This window comes from Meleagris gallopavo, chromosome Z, assembly GCF_000146605.3.
Source record: "Meleagris gallopavo isolate NT-WF06-2002-E0010 breed Aviagen turkey brand Nicholas breeding stock chromosome Z, Turkey_5.1, whole genome shotgun sequence".
Classification (NCBI taxonomy): domain Eukaryota; kingdom Metazoa; phylum Chordata; class Aves; order Galliformes; family Phasianidae; genus Meleagris; species Meleagris gallopavo.
In genome coordinates, this window is record NC_015041.2 from 23,640,242 (window position 1) to 23,664,843 (window position 24,602).

General features: G+C 36.5%; 1 protein-coding gene across 1 annotated transcript in view; it reads right to left on the bottom strand.

Moving 5' to 3' along the window:
* TNPO1 (transportin 1) overlaps window positions 1-21,756 on the bottom strand; it is a gene marked incomplete at its 5' end in the record, with an annotated part of 49,434 nt that extends 27,678 nt beyond the window's left edge. Inside the window, 6 exons of the mRNA XM_031557279.1 lie at window positions 1,442-1,564; window positions 2,294-2,375; window positions 3,299-3,432; window positions 4,341-4,447; window positions 9,571-9,720; window positions 21,669-21,756. Coding sequence (XP_031413139.1) covers window positions 1,442-1,564; window positions 2,294-2,375; window positions 3,299-3,432; window positions 4,341-4,447; window positions 9,571-9,720; window positions 21,669-21,756 — 684 coding nt within the window. The remainder of the gene's footprint in view (window positions 1-1,441; window positions 1,565-2,293; window positions 2,376-3,298; window positions 3,433-4,340; window positions 4,448-9,570; window positions 9,721-21,668) is intronic.
* Window positions 21,757-24,602: the final 2,846 nt, after the last annotated feature.

The window sequence follows — 24,602 nt, forward strand, 5'->3', positions numbered from 1 at the left end:
CCTTTCTTAGGTGACAAACAATAGGATGCAATGAGATGGTATCAAGTCACACATGGGAAGATTTAGATTGGACATCAGGAAGAATTTCTGATGGAAAGGAATTAGAAGAGGCTGCCTAGGGTAGTGGTGGAGTCTCCATCAGTGGACGTATTTAAGAGACATTTGGGTGTGGTGCATAGGAAGGTGAGTTAGGTGTGGACTTTGTAATGTCAGGTAGCTGGTTGGACTTGATGATCTGGAAGGTCTTTAGGTTGAGAAAGACCAGAAATTATTCTATGACTCATCTTTCTAGAAGCCTCATAGAAGTTGAAATAGAAAGGGGTACATTTTTTTTCCCCCCAAGTGTTAACAGATACGTCTTTATCTGAAGAAAGCAACAGGATGCAAGTAATCTTATGACTGCAGTACATTTCTTCATTATCTCTTCATATCATTAATACACTATTCATTTATTACAAGTAATCTCATTATGTTTTATATGATAAAAAAAATCAGGCTTTCTATTGAGAGAGATCCTATGATCCACATACTTGGATAAATATCAGTCCTGAGCATGTAAGTATAATTTAATAACTGAAAACCTAAGGTCTACTCCTGACAAAATCTGTTATGAAGTTTTCAGATAAAAAACAAGAGAAATAGCCCTCCCATCTGCCTCTGCACCTGGAAGTGTACACTAAAAGAAAACCAAACCCAAACAAAACCATTCATTCCTTTATGCTCCAGGAACTTGGCATAAAAATTAGCACTAAACTTGCCTGTTTTAAAAGCACAATACTGGCCAAGATCTTCTGTATTAGAACCACTACTGAATCATTAATATTCTTAATAGTTCAAAAAACTGATTTGCCATTAACATGGAAGACCATTACGTGCATACAAGTTTGTCTCTTTTTAAGACCTCCTTCACTTAATCAAAGCAGCCTCTATCCACAGCATTCAGCTTAAAAACCATCAACCTTCAAAGGGGCAAAAGCAACTACACCTGAATGCTAAAAAAATAGTCATAGTTACATCTGCACTCATCTAGATGTGTACATAACTGATAAAATCAATAACTGTACATGGTAGTCCTACATTTGAAAAAAAAAAAAAGTCTGGTCTTTTTATTATAGAACATAAATTCACTACTATTGTATTTTGCAGAAAGGAAATAAAATAATAGTCTTTTCAACAACAAAATACCAGGTATAATAAGAATACAATCTTGGATTATCGGTGTGGTGATACTATTAGGTCAATCTCCTCAAACATGTGAGGAGCAGGCTGCCCAGAACAACGTTTACACAGCTTTTTTCTTGTCCTTTATGTGCCTGAAAACAGTTTCCAGGATGAGCTGCTCTATCATTTTTCCAATCATTCCTTAGAAGTGCTTTTTATTTGTACTTATTTCTGCAACCCCAAACTAGTTTCAGCATGCAACAAAGAAAGTAAGACTTACCTCAACTATACTAATCATATGAGGAAGAAGGCGATCCATGCGAACTTCCAGCAACATTACCAGAGCACGGCAAACATTTTTGCGTACTTCAGGCTCCTCATCAGTAGCCAGTGCAAAAAGATTCTATTGGAAAGCAGTATCATTTTATAAGTCTCAATTCACTTAGTTCATCTTGCATTTAAATTTACAGTACTGGCAAACTAAGGTATATAAATATATAACTGTCACCATCCATTCCCACACCTTTGCTACTTCTTACATATTTTCTTTAAAGCAAACTATATTTTCAGACTCCCGATGCACATAGTGCACATGATGAAACATTGGGTAATGGCAGATATTGGCATAAGAACTTTATTTCCTGGCTTCTTCTTTTCCTAAAAGTTTTAAAGCCATGCTTCAAGATGCAACAGCTGCACATCAAATACTTCAGATAAACTGAACTACCACCACTCTAGTTCATGTTCAGTACTAATACCTAAAGACACAGATTACCCAGACAGACTAAATGACATGATGATACCACTGCTGAACCCTCCATCACAGGTAGTGACAGATTGATACCGTTACTGCTGCATCTTTATATGAATACACTTCCTCCACTTACAAAATGGAAATATCTTTCAAAATATTACTTTTTATGCTGAGATAGTATTTAGACCTATCGACTTCGAACACAAGCATGCAAAATAAACTTGAATGCAAAGGGTGGATATAAAGCTAAGAACAGAACGCCCAAAGTAACTGCAGCTAGAGGCAGAGACAGTTATAAAACATTATCTTAAACTCTTGGTAGGTCAGACATGCAATAGGACTTAATCTTGCCTCTCCCAACAAAGAATGCTCACTCACCTCAATAAAAGCATCTATGTGCATCATAAGAGCTTGAGTTCTACTGATGATAAATTGATTGACACATGCAACAGCATGAGATCTAGAAAAAGAGCAGTTAGAATATACATTTTCTGTCACTTAAAGACATTTTCTAAACTGTACATAGATATAAAAAATCATTCAGAATCAAATCACACAATGAAAGATTACCTGGAGGCAAGACTGAAAAGGACACAGTACACCAGATGTGGCCTCACCATTGCTGAATAGAAAGGAAGGATCATGCCTCTTATGTGCTGGTAGTACTTTGGCTAATGCAGCCCAGAACACCACTTACCTTCTTTGCAATAAGGGAACATTGCTGGCTCATTTCAGGGTAAATGCCACTGTTTTTGTTGATAAACAATAGCAGTAGCAAGTAAATTCTGGCAACTTCCTATGTCATATTTTTTTGCTATTTAGAACAGTTTAACAGTATTCAAGTGAAAAGATGAACTCCTTTCATGCAATTACAGAATCACAGGGGTTAGAAGGGACCTCTGGACATAATATGGTCCAACCTCCAATTTAATTTGATTGTGGTAGAAGGCACAGTTTTCTAAGTTTTCAGACAGCTTAAAAAAGAAAAAAAGGTATTTTCACTCTCCCATTGCTGCAATCATTACAAAACACAAGAAGCATGTAAGATAGTTGTTTTTATATATATATATATTTTAATGATCCTGAACAAGTAAATGTAAGAAGGCACAGAGATCCCATGCACCAGTAACCATCATGCTGACCTACCTGGTTAATAGATCAACCCTCTTCACTCCCTTAAACATCTTTCAAATCTATCATCAGTGTATGATATTCCATAACAAAGTCACTTTGAATATTATGAAAATTTAATGTGGTGGTTAGAACTTAATACACTTAGCTTTTTAAAATCAGAGTAATTTAAGTAGATCTATAAAACACTGATTTTTCTGCTCATGTAAATAATATTTTAACAAGGATCTATAGTACAACATTTAAACCTACCTTATTTTTGGACTGCTGTGCTTGAAGAACTGTAAGAATTTAGGTATCATGATATTGAGTGGTCGGTCTAATACATCACTATCTAAAATTTCAGCAGAATCTTCACATATCTTCTGAAGAGCGCCAAACGCACCCTGTTTAAAAAACAAGCCATATATAAGCTATATTCTAATTCTGTAGAAAGCAACATTTCAGAATATACAATTTCAGCACAATACTACAGTAATTGTAGTAAGCTAAATTTGAAGCAAAATTGAAACATACTTATAGGCATTTTATTTAATATTTTACACCTTAATCTGTAAGATGTCAAGATGGTCAAATGGCTGATAAGTGTTAATTTAATTTTAGCTTTCAATGCTCATCTGTTCAATTGTATTTTTAAAAATGCTTAAAAGGTAGATCCTTTTTTTATTATGAAAACAGCATCAAAACACTACATAACAGCATGGCCACCGGACCAGTCTTTTCATCAAAGGGATTATTTTATACAAAATGCTTCACACACTTATGGAGACAGCGTGAACTAACTAAATTTATAAGTTCATAGATTTTCGTTTTTTAAAATCAGAGAATACTTTTTTTCCTCCACAGTTTAAAACAGTTAGGCTGGTATTCAATTATTTTCCTTCATACATACTGAAAAAAAAAAAAGAGTTCACTAGCCTGAAATAGAATATCAGATCATTTTTCCAGATTTGCTGTATGAACAATGAACAATTTATCTGTTTAAGTAAGAAAATTCGAGGTAAGTGTGATGAAGATTTACTTAAACTATTAGGCACCCCAGACAGGACACTTACAGATGTCTTGACAATTCATCTACATCCTTAATTTTGCTTTTATGCAAAACAAACAAATTCATTTTAATGAATGTTAACGAGGCATGAAAAGTAGAGTAAGTGTCTAACATGAGCCACTGTTATCAGAAGAGATTGTAGATGTATGCACATACAGGCATAAAATATTGTTAATATACACTGTGAAGAGATAAAAATGATCAATTTCAGATGACAATATGTTTTAGAGTAAGTCTTCTTACCTCACAAGTATTGTAGTCCTCTGAATCTAAGAGGCTGCAAAGCTTTGGTAAAAGTTCAGGCCAATTCTGTAATTCTCCTTTTGAAGCAATGGTTGTTATCAGAATACCTAAGTGAAAAAGAGGAATGAGGGAAATGAGATCAAATTTTCTCAGGTTTCATACTTATTTTTTCTCTTCTAGAAGAACAAAGGAATTAAAAAACAGCAAGCATAAAAAAAGGAAATACATTTAATTACAAATAGTATTTGAAAGGCTTTGAAATGCAAAGAATAGTTGTGCCTTCCTCTCACCACAAAGGGCTCAAGACATGAGAGCAGTTCCAATTAAGGAAACAATCATGCCCAAACACTAAGACAGGTTTGGCTGTAAATTTACTAAACACAGTATGCACTTAAGGCACCTTTTATTATGTTATAAAAGCATGAACACAGGAAGTGCATCAGATTTGTTGTCATTCAGTAAACTTAAAATCCAGTAGTGAAGCTGAGAACACACAGCTTAAGCACATTTACACCAAAATTATGGAAACATGCTAAGACTAAAATATTTACTAAGAGCTTGCACACTATAGCAGGTCATCCCCTGATCAGCTCTACAGGTTGGCTGATTCAGATCCAGCAAGCAAACGAGACAGCCCAATTAGTCACTAATTCCATTTCCAGCAGACACAGAAAACTCAGAAAAAAATTGAATTGGAGAAAGGAACACAGAAAGCTCCCTAGGCACTGTCTTATTACAAGACAAAATAAACGGGTAGCATAATTTTCACTGACACAGACATTTATCTCTAGTAAGTACAAGCACTAAAGAATATGGTATTACTGTAACTAATAGTCTTCCAAGTGAGAAGTTCTCCTTTCCTAAGCACTTCAATGGAACTAATAACCATATAACATCTTTCTTTGGGTAATATGTTAAAATGCTTATTCAGTAGACAAGAACATAGGTCAATTTTACAGAGCAGAAGATATTCTGGGAAGGACACAAGGTAACTGAAGAAATTATGCATCATGCTTCCATGGACGCAATAGGGCTGGAAAAACTAAGAAGGCAACAGGCAAATAAGAATTGTGAGAGGCAAAAAACAACTATACAGCTCACAGTACTCATTTATATACAGTTTTTTTTCATAACTGCAGCTGAAGAGAAAAGATTCCTGTAAATCTGCACAGGGACCTCTGGGTCCACCCAGCCCAACCCCTGCCCATGCAGGAACACCCAGAGTAGGATGCCCATACCCAGGGAACATCTAAGATCTCCAAGAAGGAGGGTCCATAGCCTCTCTGGGAGACCAGAGTTACTGCTCTGTCACCAGCACAGTAAAGAAGCTTCTAGTGTTCAGTAGGAACTGCCTGTGTTCCAGATTTTAGCCACTGCCCCTTGTCCTAACATTGGGCATCACTCAAAAGAGCCTGGCTTCAGCCTCTTCACATTCTCAGCTATTTATATACATTGATGATATTCCTCCTGAGCCTCCTCTTCTTCAGACTGATCAGTCTTTTCCCTTTCCTCCAGCCCTTTAATCCTCTTGGCCTTTTGTTGGACTGTACTCAATATGTCCACGTCTGCCTTGTTCTAGAGGGTACAGAACTGCACACAGCACTCCAGGTCCTGGATAGAGGGAGAAGAATCACCTTCTTCAACTCGCTGGCAGTGCTTTGACTAACGCAGCCCAAGATACTATTAGCCTTCTTTTCTGCATGGTCAACTTGCTGACTCACGTAGTTAAACTGAGCCTCACAAAAAGAACAAAATACATCAATGTTCTTGAACCCAGAGAAAGTACTTACATTGCAAAACTGTCTCCCTACATTAGAACTGGCACAGATTAGTAGAACTAACATGGGTTCAGAAGCAAACATACAAACAAAATTCCTGAAACTCCACTGGACCAACAAGAGAGAAAAGTCACACGTCAAGCCTTAAATGGGTTGGTAGTTTTGAAAAGGTCCCAGAAGTGCTTTCAGAGAGCAAGCAAATGGAAAACTATTTTTCAAAAAGGCTTATTCCAGATAGGGATAACTTAAGAGGAAATACTTTGAGACATGCAGGAAAGAAGCAATTTAAGGCCACTGCTCCATACAATAGGGGCACACATAGTTCAGACCATTCGTCTCATTATGAGCTTTCTGTATGGGTCTGCAGAGAAGCCATTTAATGTTGTGGAAGTTTGGTTTTGTTTTTCCTTTTTTATATTATGAAAAAAGGAAGCTAGCGGGGACAAACTAAAAAACAGGCTATCAAGTAGGCAAAGACTACATAACATCTGAAGTTTTGCAAAAGGTTTTAAGAATAATGAGGAAACAGACATAAGAGTTAAGTTTTAGATAATTATGCTCATATCACACAAAATCCACGTGGACTTCTGATGCATTTTATCTCTTTTCCAATGTGAAAATGCCTCCTGCTCCTCCTGCTTTATTTGGCCATTAGGGAACAGAGGACACCGGACATTAGCCTTAGTCACTCCTCTATGACACTAAGTCACAGAAATGTGGACACCAGGTGAATAACCAAATTAAATAAATGCTCTGCTTAGTAGTTTCTGACTTCTGATGTATTTGAGCAAGAGCTGACAGCTAAGGGAACCCTTTCTTCTCACCAACAACCTAAGCAGCAAGGTTAGAAATCTGAAAGTAAAAATCTTTACAGATGTGCTCTTTGATGTCTAATGAAATTCAAATCAATATTACAGAATCTTTTGCTATGTCACTTGACAAATGGGAAACCTGCCAAACACAGTTTTTCAGCTAGGAGAGCACCAAGCATGTGAGAAACTCCAGAAGAATGTCAGAAATTGTTAAAAACATAAGTGTCATTGTCACCTCTTTCCTCACTATTTCAATTACAGGCAACTCTACTTTATAGCATCAACTTTAAAATTAAAAAAAAAAAAAAAAAAAACCCACAAAGAAAAAGCAGCTAAGCTCCATACTTTAATAAAAGTAGCAAGGAAAGGATGGGTTGCTTCTTTTTTGCTTTATTTTAGGTAGTACTTTGCCTCTGTAGCTCTTAAAATTTTATTTCTAAAATCCTTAGTCTAAAAAGCTAATTTCATGGCAAACTCACACCCCTGCTAACAACCATTTGCCTTCATTTCCCTTCTGCAGTGAAGCTTCTTCAGTCCTGCCACTACTCTCATCAATCTATTTTGCCTGTTAACTTTTAGGCAGGGTCTGCCCAAACTAGAATCTCTGTGAAGATTTAAGAACTGTCATAAGCATCCCCAAAACAGAGACATTCATTTCCTAGCAAGTTTGTGAATCCTCAACACACGTAGCTCTCATTTTAAAATTTGAATCCACACTGGCATGAGGGTTTTTAAAACCTGTGCCACATCACACAGAGAAGTTTCGCATCATTACTCATTTAGGCTTAAGAACAGGGAAATGGTAAACAGTGAAATTGATCAGCTTGCCTCCATCTTGGTCATAAGGTGTTAGCTTTTGTCTGGATAGCAGCAGATGTGAGACCACAAAAAGAGCAAAGGCCACATTACTTCTTCTCTGATGCTATTTCAATGCTGCTGTATTTGCTTGTCTTTCTCTCAGAATTCCAGAGACCCTATTTATGGGTGATCCATTAAATTAACTGTGCCTCAACAGCAAAAACCTGTATGCACCTCTGACTAGAAAATGCCAACAAGCAATGTGATAGATAGTAAAACATTTACATGTAGGTGACATCAAAATGCTGGTGGGTACTGGACAGAAGTCAGGAGGATCCAACATTTATTTCATATGGGAATGTACACAGCAGTCAGTAAATAGGAATCCTTATGTAAGCATACAGTTCAACTGTTGATGCACATTTTCTGAGTTCATCATTCATGTCTGAGTACTCCCTGCAAGGATCACTTAAAGCTCAACACTAATTAAACAACCCACAAACAACTCCTAGTAGAAGAAATCAAAGAAGAATAGCTTGAAAACAAATAACTCCACAGAAAACAAACAAAAAAAACCTAACAGTAACAGTAACCACCAAGTCACCAAACAACCCTAAGACAGCAATCCAAATGGTGCTAGAATATTTTCCTTGGTCAGTTCCACTGTACTCCACTAACAATTCCACTGAACTGACAAATACGACTCCTCAATCGAAAAGTTCAAAAATATGTGCAGACTTCTTCTACAGCTACTAAAGAAATTAGGCAGTATTAATATCTAGTACAGTAGCTTCAAAAGTTATGAGACAGCAAAAAAAAAAACAAAAAACAACCCTAAGAGATGGGCATTTTTCAACAGGCCAAAGTAAATAATCCAGATGTCCAAAGAAGCAATCCTACATAGAATCAAAAGCGAAGAAAGAATTCTAAAGGAGCAACTGGTAGACTATTTTGCACTCTAAGCCAGCAGAACTTGGGTGACATGAGCTGACTTTTTTTTTTTTTTTTTAAACTGGAACCCTCTTCTGTTTTTTCCTTTTGTAACCAAGTATGACACTACTGCCTATCCTACATTTTTTTCCTACTTTTCGGAGAGAACGGAGAAAATTACTGCAATGATTTTAGTAATTAGTAGAAATCATATTCTCACTGAACAGGTAGAAAAGCAACTCTACCTGGAAATAAACAACAATGATGCAAACTTGCACTTTTTACACTGGAAGTGCACTAGAGCTGCTAGGAATTCAAAACTTCATGTAGAAAAAAAAATAGAAAAAAAAACCAAACCTAAACACACTCTTTTAGCTGATATTCTGATCTGCTTTATTTACTGTTTTCTGACAGAAGATGTTTAAAAAGAAAAACTCGTTATCCGAATGCATGTCATATACAGTACAGTAATTTTAACAACTCCCCTGACAGTGTGTGCATGTGTATATGTGGACTTGGAAGAGGGAGAAGGAAAGCATCTGACAGAAATGTTTCATTGATGCAAGTGAAATGCTGAAGTAATTCTGCAGTCAAACTCTTACCCTATTCATCTTTTCAGGTACAAAAACTGGCAACAATTAGAGTTTTAAAAAGTAGAGTTTTAATAGAGACAAGAAAACTTAGTTATGTTCCTATAGACATGAACTGAATTGGTAAATCAACTTAACAGGAAGCAAAAATGACTTTCATATATTGAAAATGAACATCAGCATCGGAACACTGTGGAACTGCAACAATTATCAGAAGCAAATAGCTTTAGGAGTTTAATAATTCTTTAGTTCACTACTGCAGCTCCAATTTAGACATTCTATATATTGAAAATGTTACTGATATTAACAAGGGCAAACTTACCTACGGTAGCTCGAATTAAGGGAGAGGAATCACCGATGTTGTTCAGACATTCACTTTTGATGAAGTCAGTTACCCCATTCGGGAAGTTGTGAAAATGTGCTTTTACATTATTCTTCAAGATAAGACCACTCAAGGAACGTGTTGGCTCATCTGCAACAGAAAGTAAATTGCATTCAAACTTTGACTAGTTCATAGAGTAAGGTAGATTTGCACAGCAATGCAACAAGAATAAAACTTATAGTGAGATATCAACCTTTATTTCCTTACATTCCCACCAACTACACCCGCCAATTCACGTAACAAAGCTTTTTAGGTTCAGAATTCAGTATTTCTGATTATTCAAAATTGAAATATCAGTACTGCCTAGTCAACATACTCAAGTTTTCTATAGGCAAGGAATACATCTTAATTTGCAAGGTATAGCAGACTCATACAAGAAAGTGGTTAACTGAAGATATTCAAATATTTTGATTATACTGACAGGCTTGTCGTAATACTGTTACTGTAAAAGTTGATGACAACCCAGCTTTCACCAAAATAAAGCCAACACATCACGTAGGCACTGCGCAGTAAGTTCTCCGACCTCTAATCTGGGCAAGAAATAAGGATGTTCAAATTTCCTTTGCATCAAGAATTACAGCTTGCACAAGATCTATTTCAAGCTTTCAAAACTATTAATATCCAAACAAAAGTAATGCTAAGCAAAATAAGAGATGCATCTTTCAAAAATAAGGTATTTCAATACTGAAGTTACTGCATCACAAATACTAGGACTCACAGTACATCCATGGTGTCTGACTGCCAGTAGGAAAACTAATCTGTTGTGATATGGGCTAGTCAAAATAAAAGCAGTACTGAAAAATGAGGGTTTTGTTCAGAAACTGAAGTTCATTTTAACCAGCTGATTTTTTCTGAGCTCCAAAATCAAAAAGCCATCACGTACTCTTTAATCTACTTTCTACATTCATATTTTCTTAAAGAAGCACTGTTTTTCACATTCCATAACTATAAACATAGTCGTTTACAAACACAGCTTTTGCTGAAAATTGAATGGCTTTGTAAACCAGGAAGCAATGCTCTACTTGAAACAATTCTGTAATTTCATCCATAGTATGTTTTTTAAATACCTATCAAACTCTGAACAATGCAAAAATAAACACTGTTTAACTATATTTCAAGGGCCAACAGATTTTCTGGAAGATTGGGAAAAAAAAGGGGTTAAAAGGGGTTATTATTTTAAACTAAAGTGCTAGAAACTGGATGAGCAGACAGACTTTTAACAATCAGAACTTGTTCATGAGTTGTGGCAAACAGTAGTAACAGTATTAAACAGTGCCAAACTGAATAATTTCATTCTTTTATTCAAAGTTTTGAAGTTACCATCACTGAGGTTCTGATGGAGAATGACCAAATGAAAGAAGTTCTCACTTGAATGCTTGATCAGTCTCAGTCCAGTTCAGTCACTGAACTAGAAGGAAAATCTCTACATCTACTATTACATCAACGTAATATGCCAAACTCTGGTTGCTTTAGCTAATCCATTGATAACACATCTGCAAAAAATCCAATCCTCCAAAAATGATTAAAAGGTCTAACTAGAATACTAGACTACATTCCATAATGAGTACTTGTTCAATCCACCTGCAACAAAGATCTCAATAGATTCATACTGAAAGTTATGTTCCTGGCAAATGACAGAGAATTCAAGAAGCAACAAAAGGGAAGAAAATTAAAAACAAAAAGCCAAACGAATCACCACCTTGCTGAAGTAGGGAGCAGAGATCACGAATATAGGCTAAAGAGACTGCTAATTAAACTCAAACTACATGATACTCGGGCATTTCTAAAACCACACCATAGTCAGAATCTGAGTTTGAGAATCTGAGTATTACATGACTGCAGAAAGATATTTATGGAATCCAGAGTGCTTAACAGCTTAACAGCTACATTATCAGAAAACAGTAATATAGGTCTAGATTGTTTTTTTTTTTTGTAACATCAATATTACAGGCAGATGGCCTAAGAGCTGAATAAGACACTCTTTAGTCTTCTGAGGTTCTGTGATAAATTCTGTCAGCCATATGTTTCAGCCATCAAAAAAGATCACAGTCTTGCCTCTTTCTATCTTAGTCAACCTTAAAGTATAGAATTGACAAGAACATATAGTACAAGAAAAAAGGAATGTACAAGAAAAAAGGAAAGTGAAGCAGATTTCTGACATTTGATAGCATCTTTGGTGCCAAATAAATTAATCAGTGGAAGAATCCCCCTCTCACCACACCTCACTTTACAATAAAACTGTATCAATCAAACGTCATGCGATCCTCAGTAGATTTTCAGCTCTGTTTAAAGGCCTTAGCACTAGTTCAAGGTTTTAATGCCTCACAGAATTGATGCACACCTGCTAACTTTAAGAACTACAGAGCATTCTCAAACTACCCTACCTTCTCTAATCACAGCCTGTATGATGTAAGTACATATGTGAAAGCAGTGAGTCTTTTGTAGTACACTTGAAAGTCCAAGCAAGCTAATAAAAAGGCAACAGCACAGAAAACATATGAAATGCTTCACAATATAAAGCCATGTATAATCTCTTACTCCCTTCAGTAAAATATTTACAGTAGGCATGGGTGCCACGATGTTAGGTTAGAATCCTACTTGAGTGGAAAAGATGTCATGCTGCTAAGTATCAGTGGATGTTTATTTCATCCATTGTAAGAGTAAGAGCTGAAAAATGGTGTTTCCTATTCATCAGGGTAGGTGTCAGAAGACACAATGACCTCTTTGCAGACTGTCAGAAAGCAGACTTGCCGTTAAACATAACAATGATGTCAGAACAGTTTCAGTGCGTTACCCTGTAGTGATGAAACAAGTGCAGTTGATTAGTTCACCACCTTCATGAAGCCAAATCTAGCCTTAAAGAAAAGGAATCACTTATCTTGATCCACTTGCAATAGTTATGTGCAAATAAGAATGTCTTTCCCTTAGCACAAAGTTGGAGTTGAACCTAGGAAAAACTGCCTCCAATAACGGTATCTACAGTATTATTCCTAGAGCTGAGTATCTTTCCTAAAAGCAATCTGAAAAGCCATATAAAAATGCATCCTAACCCCACAGATACCTAATTCTAGTAAGAATTGACTTCAATAACTAGCTAAGAATAACTCCTGCTTTTGAAAAGCATTTTAAAACTCCCTTCTCCTTTTTTCAAATGACAATCTTTGCTCTTCAGAACCACAAGAAGATTTTACTCTGCTGTGGCTTCTAATTTTAGAAGATACTGAGGTACAACAACACCAAGACCGAGCTCTTACATACCAATAATGGCTGAAGATTGCATTCCACTCATGACTGGCAGCTTAGCCCTGCAGTACCTGAATAAGTTATTCTTCCCTAGTGAAATTACCTCCTTCATCAGAAGCGGCACAGATTGACCATTCAAGCAAGTATAGTACAGATATTTATTTCAATATCTCCAAGGAACAAGCATTCACATAAATTTAAGTGATCAGAATGGATGTTCTCTTAACCAGAATATCTGCTACTGCACAGTAATTCTGATTGACAAGCTTTAAGCCTTTTAAGTTTTTTAAGCATTCCAGAGCAAGCTCAGCACAAGCCAGCAGCGTGCCCTGGCAGCCGTGGGGCAAACCGCACTTGGAGTGCATCAAATACAGTGTAGCCAGATGTGATTCTCTCACTGTATTTAGTACTGTTACAGTCTCACCTTGAGTACTGTGTGTAGTTCTGGGCTCCACAATATAAAAAAGATGTTAAGATACTTGAAAGCACCCAGAGGAGGGAACATGGGTGGTAACAGGACTGGAGGGCACATCCTGTGAGGAGAGGCTGAGGACACTTGTACTGCCCAGCCTGGAGAAGAGGAGCCTGAGAGGACCTCTGTGCTCCCTGCAGCTCCCTGAGGAGGGGAATAGAATAGAATAGAATAGAATAGAATAGAATAGAATAGAATAGAATAGAATAGAATAGAATAGAATAGAAGAATAGAATAGAATCACTCACGTTGGAAAAGGCCTTAAAGATCATCAAGTCCAACCACAACCTAACCATACTACCCTAACTCTAAAAACCCTCCGCTAAATCATGTTCCTGAGCACCACATCCAAGCGGTTTTTAAACACATCCGGGGATGCTGACTCAACCACCTCCCTGGGGAGCCTATTACAGTGCTTAACAACCATTTCTGTAAAGAAGCGTTTCCTGATATCCAGCCCAAACTTACCCTGGCACAACTTGAGGCCATTTCCCCTTGTCCTGTCACCAGTGAGAAGAGACCAATTTTGCTCGTGCCGTAAACACCTTTCAGATACTGAAAGAGAGCAATAAGGTCTCCCTTACCATTGGGAAGCAGCGGTGGTGCTGGGTTCTGCTCCTGGGAACTGATGGCAGAAAGGGAATGGCACAGAGCTGCCAGGGGGACGGTCAGGCTGGGCACTGGCAAATATTTCTGAGCTGTGAGGATACAGGCTTCTGTGAGGTGTGAGGTGGCTGATGCCCCATGCCTGTCAATGCATGTCAAAATTGATGATCTTTGTAGTTTCCTTCCAATTGTTCTATTCTAAATGGTAGGCACCCAAACTTTCCCTTTTTTTCCTTCCTCCCCAGGGAAAGGCGACTGAGGAAGTCTGAGGCAGAAACTAAAAACAGATTGAAGATGGATTTCAAATGACTTTAAAAACAAAATCATCAGAGACACATACCAAAGCTTCTTAGATAGTCTTATTTTCACTAGTATTCTAAGTAGAAGAGGATTGGTCCTTTGCTCATAGAAAGAGGTCTTGTGAAGTAAATAAAAGGAAAAAATATATTTCTAAAAATAATAGTAATTTAAAAAAGAAATAGTATGGATGAGTATTTAATTAAAAGCATGTAACTACTCTCTAGTTTCTTATTTCAGGAACACCTCCACTAGCGCCAAAATGATATCTTGCCATTTCCCAGAATGCAACCTAATACACCTAACCGAAGAAACAACCTTTTATTAAGCTATATCTACAGGATGTCAGCAGCAGAAGTAGGGAAAACTTCCAGTGCACAGCAACCTATACACCACCAGTGGTGGCGGGAGTCATTTATTTTGTACTCCCCAATACTCACTGAGTAGTCTGAACAGTATTCTGAATTACTCAAACTGATGACAAGGCCTCATTTCACTTATCCAATTAATCCTTGTGTTCCACCAGCTTTTAGCGTGATGGATTCTCTCATTTTAAAGTTCATTTTAAAATACAACATTCATCTTCAATATATTCAGAGTGAACAAACTTCCATTCATCTAACCAAGACATTTCTTCAGAGAAATTCATTACTTCTGAATTCATTCATTGTCAAATAGGTAGCTCCCACCACAGCACCTGTCATTTCCTTCCCCAACACACTAAGGTACTTCTCCATCATTTCTGTTAGAGCATCATCCTCTGGTTTCTGCACAATTAAACATGGGAGTCCAAACTTTTGGTTTGCCTGGATTGCACTGAGTGAAGGGGGATTATCTTGGGCTGCATATAAAATACATAATATAGTTAACGTATGAGTAGCAAAACTGCTTTTATTTATTTATTTATTTCTAATATAAAAAAAGAACATAAAACTTGCTTTTGTGACACTAATGCATCAGAATCTGCTTCAATGGCAGTGGACTCAATTCTCAGTGAGTTCTCAAGGTTAGGGATAGGGATTATCAGAGATTTTTGATCTCTTACTCTTCCTGTGTTTCATACTTGACAATAGCTGTTCACACATGTACATATTACTGAAAAGTGCTGACATGAATAAGGCGTGTTTGTGAAGTAAAGGATATTCCTCTCTGGTAAGATAGGTCCCATAAAAGTATAGCAAAGAGACCTAATCAAATTGTTCTCTAAGTTGAATGTCTGATTGCCACACTATTATTTCCTTGTGCCAAGGTGCATACATCACAGATGTTGCAGTCACTCTTACTCTTCCAAGAATTTTGTTTTAAAATTGCCATGCAGCATATGACGTGTTATTAGTAGATGATACTCTATCAATCTGCATTTAAGTTTTATTGATCAGGTTTTGTTTTGCAATTTTATCTTTGCTACTTTCTTGGCAACTTATAAAGTCAGGGTTACATGCAAATGTTTTGAAATTACATCTAAATTTTAAATATATGTCAGTTATAATGTTTTGAAATACAGGCTTTTTTCTTGTACTTTACTTGTATCTGTGTTCTAGATTTTGTCATGTAATCTTTAACTTACTATATTACTTCCATGATATGCACAGTTCATCAAAATTATGAATTCTAAGAAAAAGTGAATAAATGTAGGTATAGTGTGTATAATTAATTAATAATTAAGGATGTCTGCTTAATAACAAGAAACATGTGTCTTCACAAGCACAAACACATGCAGGTAGGCTGAAGTGGTTTTCAAAGTTTTACTTGCCAAGCAGCACAAGCACCTGTAATGCGCAATACATGGTAAGCTTTGATTTGACTGTGTGTGTGGCAGGCACGAGAAGTGGAGTCAGCACTGTAATGTGCCCTCTTTGTTTTCCCCTACACAGTCAACGCTTGAGCTGTGCACAACTGACTCATTAAAAATTTTTCTAAAAATCACATCATGTTAAAAATTTGTGATCTTCTGGGACAGCATTACTAGTGGCCCAGGGCTGCACGTGCCAGTGGGTTGAACATGCCTGCTATAGAGATGACAAAGAGCAACAATAGCTTGCATTTGCTATTACAGTTTGGGACACTGTAGCAAATCATACTATCATTACAGTGAATTTCCATTTCTTATTAACGAATCGTCTGCTCTTAGTAAGATTCTAGCACTGACTGAACTGTGGGATAAGGAGGCAATATATAGAATGGCATTAAAAAAAGAAGCTGAAAGAGTTGTTTAAACGTTCTGTGGTTTTGCAAGCTCGTAGAGATGTACAAATGTTTGCACTGATTGATCTGTGTCCATCATTTGTTAAAACACAAAAATTTGAATTATCAACCAATAAATTAATTTTTGATCAAGAGTTCAACATCCTTTCCGTATTACCCACCAGTTTTATTTACAACATGGTATTCAGAAGCGTAGCTGTTGCTATTGAAGCAATAAATACACAACACTTAATGTCAACAGAACACTTTCAGCTTTATTTTGGTGCCTGTATGATGTTCTTATAAACAGGCAGTCCTGTCAAATTTTTTTTTCCGTCATTCATATAAACCATCTGATCACTGATTAATTTCAGACTAGCCACTACATTTCAAGATTTTTCATATATTCAGATACACTGAATGCCTTGAAATACATCAGAAACAAGGCTGAAGATGTAATTTTAAGCTTGAAGTATTACACTTAAGGTTACTTAAAATTCCAGAGGGAAAGGGGAAAAAAAAGTGTTTTTTTTTTCTGCTGGAAAGTTCATGAAGATGTCTGTGTACCTGTTACTCTAAAGAAAACATGCCCCTTGTGCTTCTCATATACACTGTTCTAGAATGATTTTTTTTTTTCTTTTTGTTTTAGCTCCTGAGACAACCCATTTGTTAATAATGAATCAGGAATTCTCAAGAACAGTGACATTAGGGATTATTTTTATCACATTTTGTATTTGTACATATTAAATCCATACCAATAGTTAAAACACACAGGATAAAGCTTTTTTAGAAATATGCTCTGAATAGCTTTGAGAGTGAAATCAGCACAGTGAGCAGCTTTCCTTAAGAAGTTTTATCCTAAAAGTTACATTTGCCAACACAAGGAGAAGAACAGTACAAAATATGAACCACGTTCATAGTCACTGTATCACCATCTGTGAATGGATAAACACAACTTTCATCTCAGTCATTTAGTTCTTTCAAAAATCCATGCATTTTTATTCTTGGAAATAGAGGAAGAAAGTCCACAGTTAAAGACGTTCTAGGCTCAAGCACCTCTGAACTGCACTGAATCAAGTATTTCTGCTTGGGTGCATTTAGAAATCACACCAGCAATGACTTTCTTTTTCTCTAGGGAAACACCCCACAAGGATGCTGGATACTGACTTTTTAAATACATTTTAACACAAGAAACAACAAAACTGAGTGGGTGAATTCAACTTAACAAACCTATACAAAGAATACCCCTTGTAGAAGACTACATTCACCTATTAAAATATACACTAAGGTAAGGCATTAAAGAACTACCTAAAGACCTCCAACCTACCTAAAAAATAGTTTCATTTACTTTGGGGTTAAAACACACCTTACCAAATGTTACCTAAACTTCAAAAGAATAATTTTAGAAGTCTGATAACTTTAATAACCAAAGGAAAGCCTGAAAAATTCTGACCTGTCACTTCAGACAACACAGATATTGTAAGATTTCACTCCTCAGATGGTCTTACTTACAGTGAATAGCACCTTTGAAGAACCTACATCAACTTAAATAAGTAAATGAAGGTTCTAAGCTAGAGAACTACTGTACCTATTCTTTCAGAATGCTTTCCTTCTAGGGTTTCAGGAATAGGTAAAGAGATAATAATGGAGATCCCATACTCTCAAAATAAGGACTTCCAAGAAAGCATTCCTGAAGCACTGAATCACAAAACGCCATCCACTGGATAATTTCAATGTTTCTTTAAAGACTCTTAAAAGAAAAAATAACTGTCACTTCTCACATGTATGTATTCCATAAAACTACTTAGGCAAAGAATTTTACTGAAGTCTGCTTTATAACATCCCTATGGGGGGGGATGGAATGGAAGAATTGGCTGCCATACAGAAAAAAACAAACATGTAGATTTAATGGTATGATTTGACAAAAATCAATCGTCTCAGAACTTGGTTCCCCTTAAGAAGTCTATGAATCTCAATTACTTCTTGCATTGACTACTAATACTGAGTTAGGTTTAATTTCATTTTTAATGTAGCAGAGTTGAAAGAAAAAATATTTTGCTGTTGTTTCACTAGAAGAACACCACCCATGCTATGTAACATTTGAAGCTTTACTTTCTAAAGGATACATTAACCTTACTTTACTTCTGAACTGTAATCCCATCAGATATCAGATTCACTCCTTGGCAGCTATTTTAGTCTTTTTGATAATGACTAGATCATTTATTTTGTAAAGGGGGGTGGGGGAATGGAAAGGGGGATGGAAGGGGAGAGGAGATAGTTTTAATTTCACAGCCAAAGCTTGTGAACTTCTTTTCTGGTTTAGTCCTGCTCATTAAAAACATGTTCTTGAAAAGTCAAGTTGATTAATCGCACAGTGTGATTCTCACACAGTCTCTCTCTTGCTCAGCTCCAAATGTCTTTCAACATCAACATACCATTAAAGAAGTATTCCACAGTGGAAAGATCTTATGAAAACCACAGCCCAGATCAAATTCAAATTTCAAAACTTATCAGAAAATAGTCACATCAAATCCATAGTGCTACTCTGGATCCTAGTAATAGTTTATAAAAGGCCATTTCAAAATCCACTTGCAGACATGACTAAATTGTTATAATAAGTTATCACATGTGCTGACTTTTCAAATGAAACAAAAGATTTTGCAGGGTGCAGGGGTTGAGAGGAGGTGGAAGGAATGGAACAAAAGTACAAAATTTCATGGAAAAACTGTATCAAAGTAAAATACTCTGAATGACTAAGTCATCACATGAAAGTATCAAGAGTAGTAGAGACACTCTTTGATCTTCGATTGCTTTATACAAAATCTAAACATTTTGGAAGTGAACTTAAAAGACCACTCTTAAAAACGACCAGAAAGACAGTATAGTACTCAAGCACTGCTCTCAATCCCTACTCATTCACCTGCAGAATATAAATTTGTTTCAAGAACTATGTTCCTTGAGAGTAACAGCTTCACACAAGATTACGATCTGTCTACTGAGTGAGACTAGTGAGACCACAGACTGGAGTTCCCCGAAGTGTGGGTCATCAAAACACGATCCAAGATCGGAATCAAAAGACTTAGTTATCTGTCTTGCTGCAGCTACACAACGTCCAGACAGGCCAGCAGAAAATTATCAGTACCATTGCCTATTTGTCTCAATATATCTTAGCCTAGATTATGGCAAAAAGTCCAGCAGCACCCTTAAAGGTAGAAGGAATCAAGGCTTTACAGAAAGTATTCATAAACAACATACTTTATCTTTCGCGTAAGCAAGATTAAAAAAAATATATAAGTGTGACAAAGGAACTGTTTGTCTGTCTTAACTAGAACAGCACTTATATTTGTGGCCTTTTTGCCCAAGATAAAGGGGTATTAGGTCTGTCTTTTCTTACCTAGGCATTGGTAAGCATTGACACCACTTCTGTTCTTGCAATTTTTTTATAAAATATCCAGCATCTTTTAAGCTGCATTAAGCCATGTAGAATACCACATGAATTCTGCCATATTATAAAGATAGCTTCCTTTTTGTTATCTGAGGTATGAAGAACTTATTCAATAATGGATGTAAGCATAAATTGAGTAGGAATAGTCTGCAGGTACTATTAATTCTCAGTCTAGTTTCTCTTCAAAGCTGAACAGAGGACGTTAACCAGGAAGCAACATAGTAATTTTTTGCACCAATACTGGACTGACTCACTGTGACACAGAATCACAAAATGGTTGAAGTTAGAAGGGACCTTTGGAGGTCAAAGGTCCTGCTTGAGCCCCTACTTGAGCAGAGACATCTACAGCAGGTTCATCAGGACCATGTCCCACCTGTTCTGAAGATTTGCTGACCTTGAAACACAAAGTTGAAGAACAGCTGTCTTAGACAAGAGTGTGACTCTGAAAATTCAGTCACTGATGAAGGAGAAAATCTTCCCTGAAGCAAGAGTTACTTCTCTGCAGTCTCATAAAAGATCTACATGACATACCTGTGAGAGATATGGGTGCAGTCTGACCATAAACACCTTCTTTTTTTTCTTCCTGTTAATAGTGTAAATCACACTAGCAATTGAAGTATGATACTATATTTATCAATATTAAAGTACTGTATATTCTCTACCTATACTATCATCTTGTTCAGTAACTTATTATCTTGGCTGATTCAGGTCTTGAAAATACTCTCTCAGATTTCAAAGATTTTCCCAAGATCTTAAACATTATTAGGAAACTTCCTACATAGAAGACCCAAAACCACTGTGATACATCCCAGTCTTCAAACACAAAAACATATTATACTCTGCTATCCATCCATCCTCCCTAGGTACGCAGACAACACAAACAAAACACTACTTCAAACAGAAGATAAAGAATCTTGCTGATGCTTTGAACGTTACAGGGCCACTTGTAAGTAAGATCTAATTCAAACTGAAAAAAAGGAAGCATTCTAAAGCCAAGAGGTGAAACAACAGAAATCAGAAAAAGTATTAGTAGCAAGACACTGAGGAAAAAACAAAATCCCAAACAATACAACATATTAATGACAAACATACAAGAACCAGATGTGCCAAAATAGATCCTGAAGTAAATCTCCTTCACTGGCAAAGATCTCACAAATCAGCCATTGTAGAACACTGAAATAAAAATCTTTCACATTCTGCTCATTACTAAGGAATTACCTGAATTTACTCAGAGGCTACAGAGTACAGTACACAGCATGTACTAGGGTACATAAGAATAAACCAACGATAAACTGTAAGTGATTTCTAACTGCATTTTAGTAAAATTAAGACTTTGGGATGAAGATTCTGATATTCTCTCTGAACGATTCTGATATGTGACCATTAAAAAGTTCATCAGGCTGATTACTGGTGCAATTATGATTGTAACTGGATTTATCAGAATATTTAATAACATCTCCAGTCACATTTCACCACTATGGACCAAATTTATTTCAGTTTCACAGCAGTCTCAGAAGTATGATGCTCCTGTAGTACTGTGAAAATTTCATAGGATACTTAGAGCAGAATCTATGCTAAGACTTTGAAACTACATGCACCAATAAAATTTCAGATGTGTTACCATAAATCTTCCCAAAAAGGTAAATGAATTTTCAACAACTACAGAGATCAACAAATCAACAAAATGACTCAGCTTCCTATTTCTTTAAAGGTAAAGGAAAAAAAAAAAAAATCAAACAAACAAGAGAAAAATAAAAGTGTAATTAAAGAGTTAATATCTCAAAAACTCACCTTCAGACTTCAATTTCGTAAGAACAAAAATCAGGTAGTTGTTGAAATCTGGATACTGATTGAGTTGCTCTAGTTTCTGAAGTGAGAAACTGTTAAGGAGAAGTCAAATCTTACACATGCAGCATTCAGCCTTCTGGATGAAATTATTATTAAATTTCCAAACACTTCATACAATTGTACAATTGTAAAAGCTTAAAATACTCAAGAGTAAAAACAAACTGAAAACCTAGTCTGCAGTCCTTGTACTCTAGGGAATACCTTTTAGTTGTGAAATACAGAAAAAAATTATCCAAAGACAGAAAGAGAAATTAATAGAATCCTTAAAGTGCTTTTAAAAACACTAAAAATGCTGCTTCTGCATAGTTTTTAATGTCAATGTCTACACTCAGGAGCTGAGACAGAATCTCACAATACATCTTTCTTTTTCCCTGTCATAAATAAAAGCACTCCAGCATTAAAGTACAACAGCGATTTATGATTTTGATAGCGAGAATTAGTATAATTGTAAGTGAGAAGATGATTTGCATCAGAAACTTATCTACTGTTTCTTAAAACAAGTAGTACGGAACATTTCCTCTGCATACATATCCATTTTCTAGAGTGCTGGCTCTCTGAATGAGCTTCTTACTAACATTTACTATATCATCTGCTGCTGTTTGGCTGCAACAGCCATCTGGCATTCTCTTTGTAACCTGTTTTCGTATGCTTGGTATTTTGAGTCATAGGCATGCAGCATCATCTTCAAGTCATACTGATGATATCTAGAAGAGTTAAACAAGACACTTAGCAAAAAAATATTATTCAAAGAAGAGTATTTATTTCACATGCATTGACTTTATTAGCTGTTTAGCCGAATTGCTAAGCACTAAAAGTAAAAACCACATGCATTCATCGGGATATGATGGCCCATTAATTTCCTTCCAGTTCTAAAGAATCTAATTCCCTCCACTGACCAACCAGTTCATCTAGTCCGAATAGAAAACTTAAGAAACTTCATTTTTAGATATTTAGGCTGCTTACATCAAGCAATGGCCAGAGAAGCCTGTCTGACTTAAGAGTAAAGCACACCTACTATAGATAGCCCAGTGAAAACAGTCCTGATGATCTCACATGGCCCCTAAGAAACATAAAACACACACCCAAAGATTGTTTTTTAGCTTCCATGTCAAAAAGCTATTTAAGAAGCAAAAAAGTAGGGTATCATATCCTGTAATTTTTTTCCCTTCTATTCCAAGCTTCAGAAACATGACCACCAAAACAGTGTCAAATAATACCAACAGCAATGAATTGTAGCAATTCAAATACAAAGCAGCAGCAAACACAGAAAGAACTAGAAGAGGAGTATTAAATAGGAATTTAATTAATCAGTCAGTGAACCAAGTAAGAGCTAATAGGCCATATTTTCCTCAGTAACTTCTTCACCTACATTTTTCCTTTTTTCCCCTCCAAAAAGCAATTAATTTCTTCATCTCAAAAACATCTGAAAGTCTTCCTGATTCATAACTTTATTAACAAAGGATTTCGATTAACCTATGTTCCCCACTTCATTACAATTAGGTTCTAATCGCATAAATGTGTCAAAACTGTGTCATAAAGTCCAAGACAGCACACCGACAATTTTATATTAATGACTGAAAGTGCTTTAAATTTGAAACCTCTGATCCAGCATCCTGCTTTGACATGCTGCTAAGCAGCATCCTATAATACAAGAAACCATCCCAGAGGTTTGTGAAAACAGTTTCAAAGGAGATTTACTTAAAGTTACAGTATGCTGTCTGTGAATAAGACATCAAAATTTTTCCTAAATGGATGTGTAACACGATGACGTAGTGTACCACTTCTCTAACTTTTACAGGCCAGCACAGATATCTGACCAGAGCAGGGAGTTATTGCTGTTATTTCAAACATCAGTTAAAAGCATTTTTACTTAATTTCTGCTCATCATTCAGACACACAACATCCATTATGTTGCCCATCCTACACCTACACTGCTATTTTTCAAAAAACAAAGCAAAAGTTATTATCATCCTCTTTTTTTTTTTTTTTTTGAAGCAGAGCTTTAAAGAATTATTTTGCACTAAAACTACTGTTGCTATAAACAATTTTATATCTGAAATAAGAATGCCTGTTCAAGTTTGATGTGTTATTTAGCCACACTGTGCAGGATTTTCCCAAGGCAGCAAAAGCATCTCAAAAATCTACAACACAGCTCAAAGAGCATGATGATCAAGATGAAAAATAACTTCACTTTTTAAACAATAACAGAAGCTGTGCCACGTTTGACTGCATCTGTTAGCAAAGCCTATGGGTTGAGTAAATTTGACCTCGGGATAGACTCATTTTTAAAAATAACTTTATATACATTTCTTCTTACTTACATTAACAAATTCTGATGCTGTCTGGAAAGACCTTGAAGCACACGCCTTAAGCAAAAAGGATCACGATAATAAACTCATATCCTTCGGAGAATGCCAGGAGGACTCCCTGGTTTTCCAAAGCACTTACACAACCAACTCAGGAAACAGGAAACAACAGATATTTTTCAAGAGCTATGTTTCTATTAGTCTTAACCTAAATTTTCTTCTCTCTTTGTTCCTTAAAACCGTGCCATTTCATCATCTCTAGAACCAAGGGACTTGACGGGCAGAAAAAAGAATCAGAAACAAATCCCACCACAAACAACTAACACAAAACGCCCTGCAAATCGGCCCAAAAAGACACAGACAGCCAATCACCCCTTCTCGCCAATTTCACAGTCTAACGACGCCGGCTCACGCTCCCGGCAGGCAGGAACGTCCCCACCCGCAGCAAAGCGCGTAGCGTCAGAGGCGGCAAGCCGCCCAGAGCACGCCGCCGACGGTTCCGGCGGGGCCCTCCCGCCCCCAGCGCCGACTTTCGCCTCGAGCCCAGGAGGGGGATGGGCTCGGGAGGCCC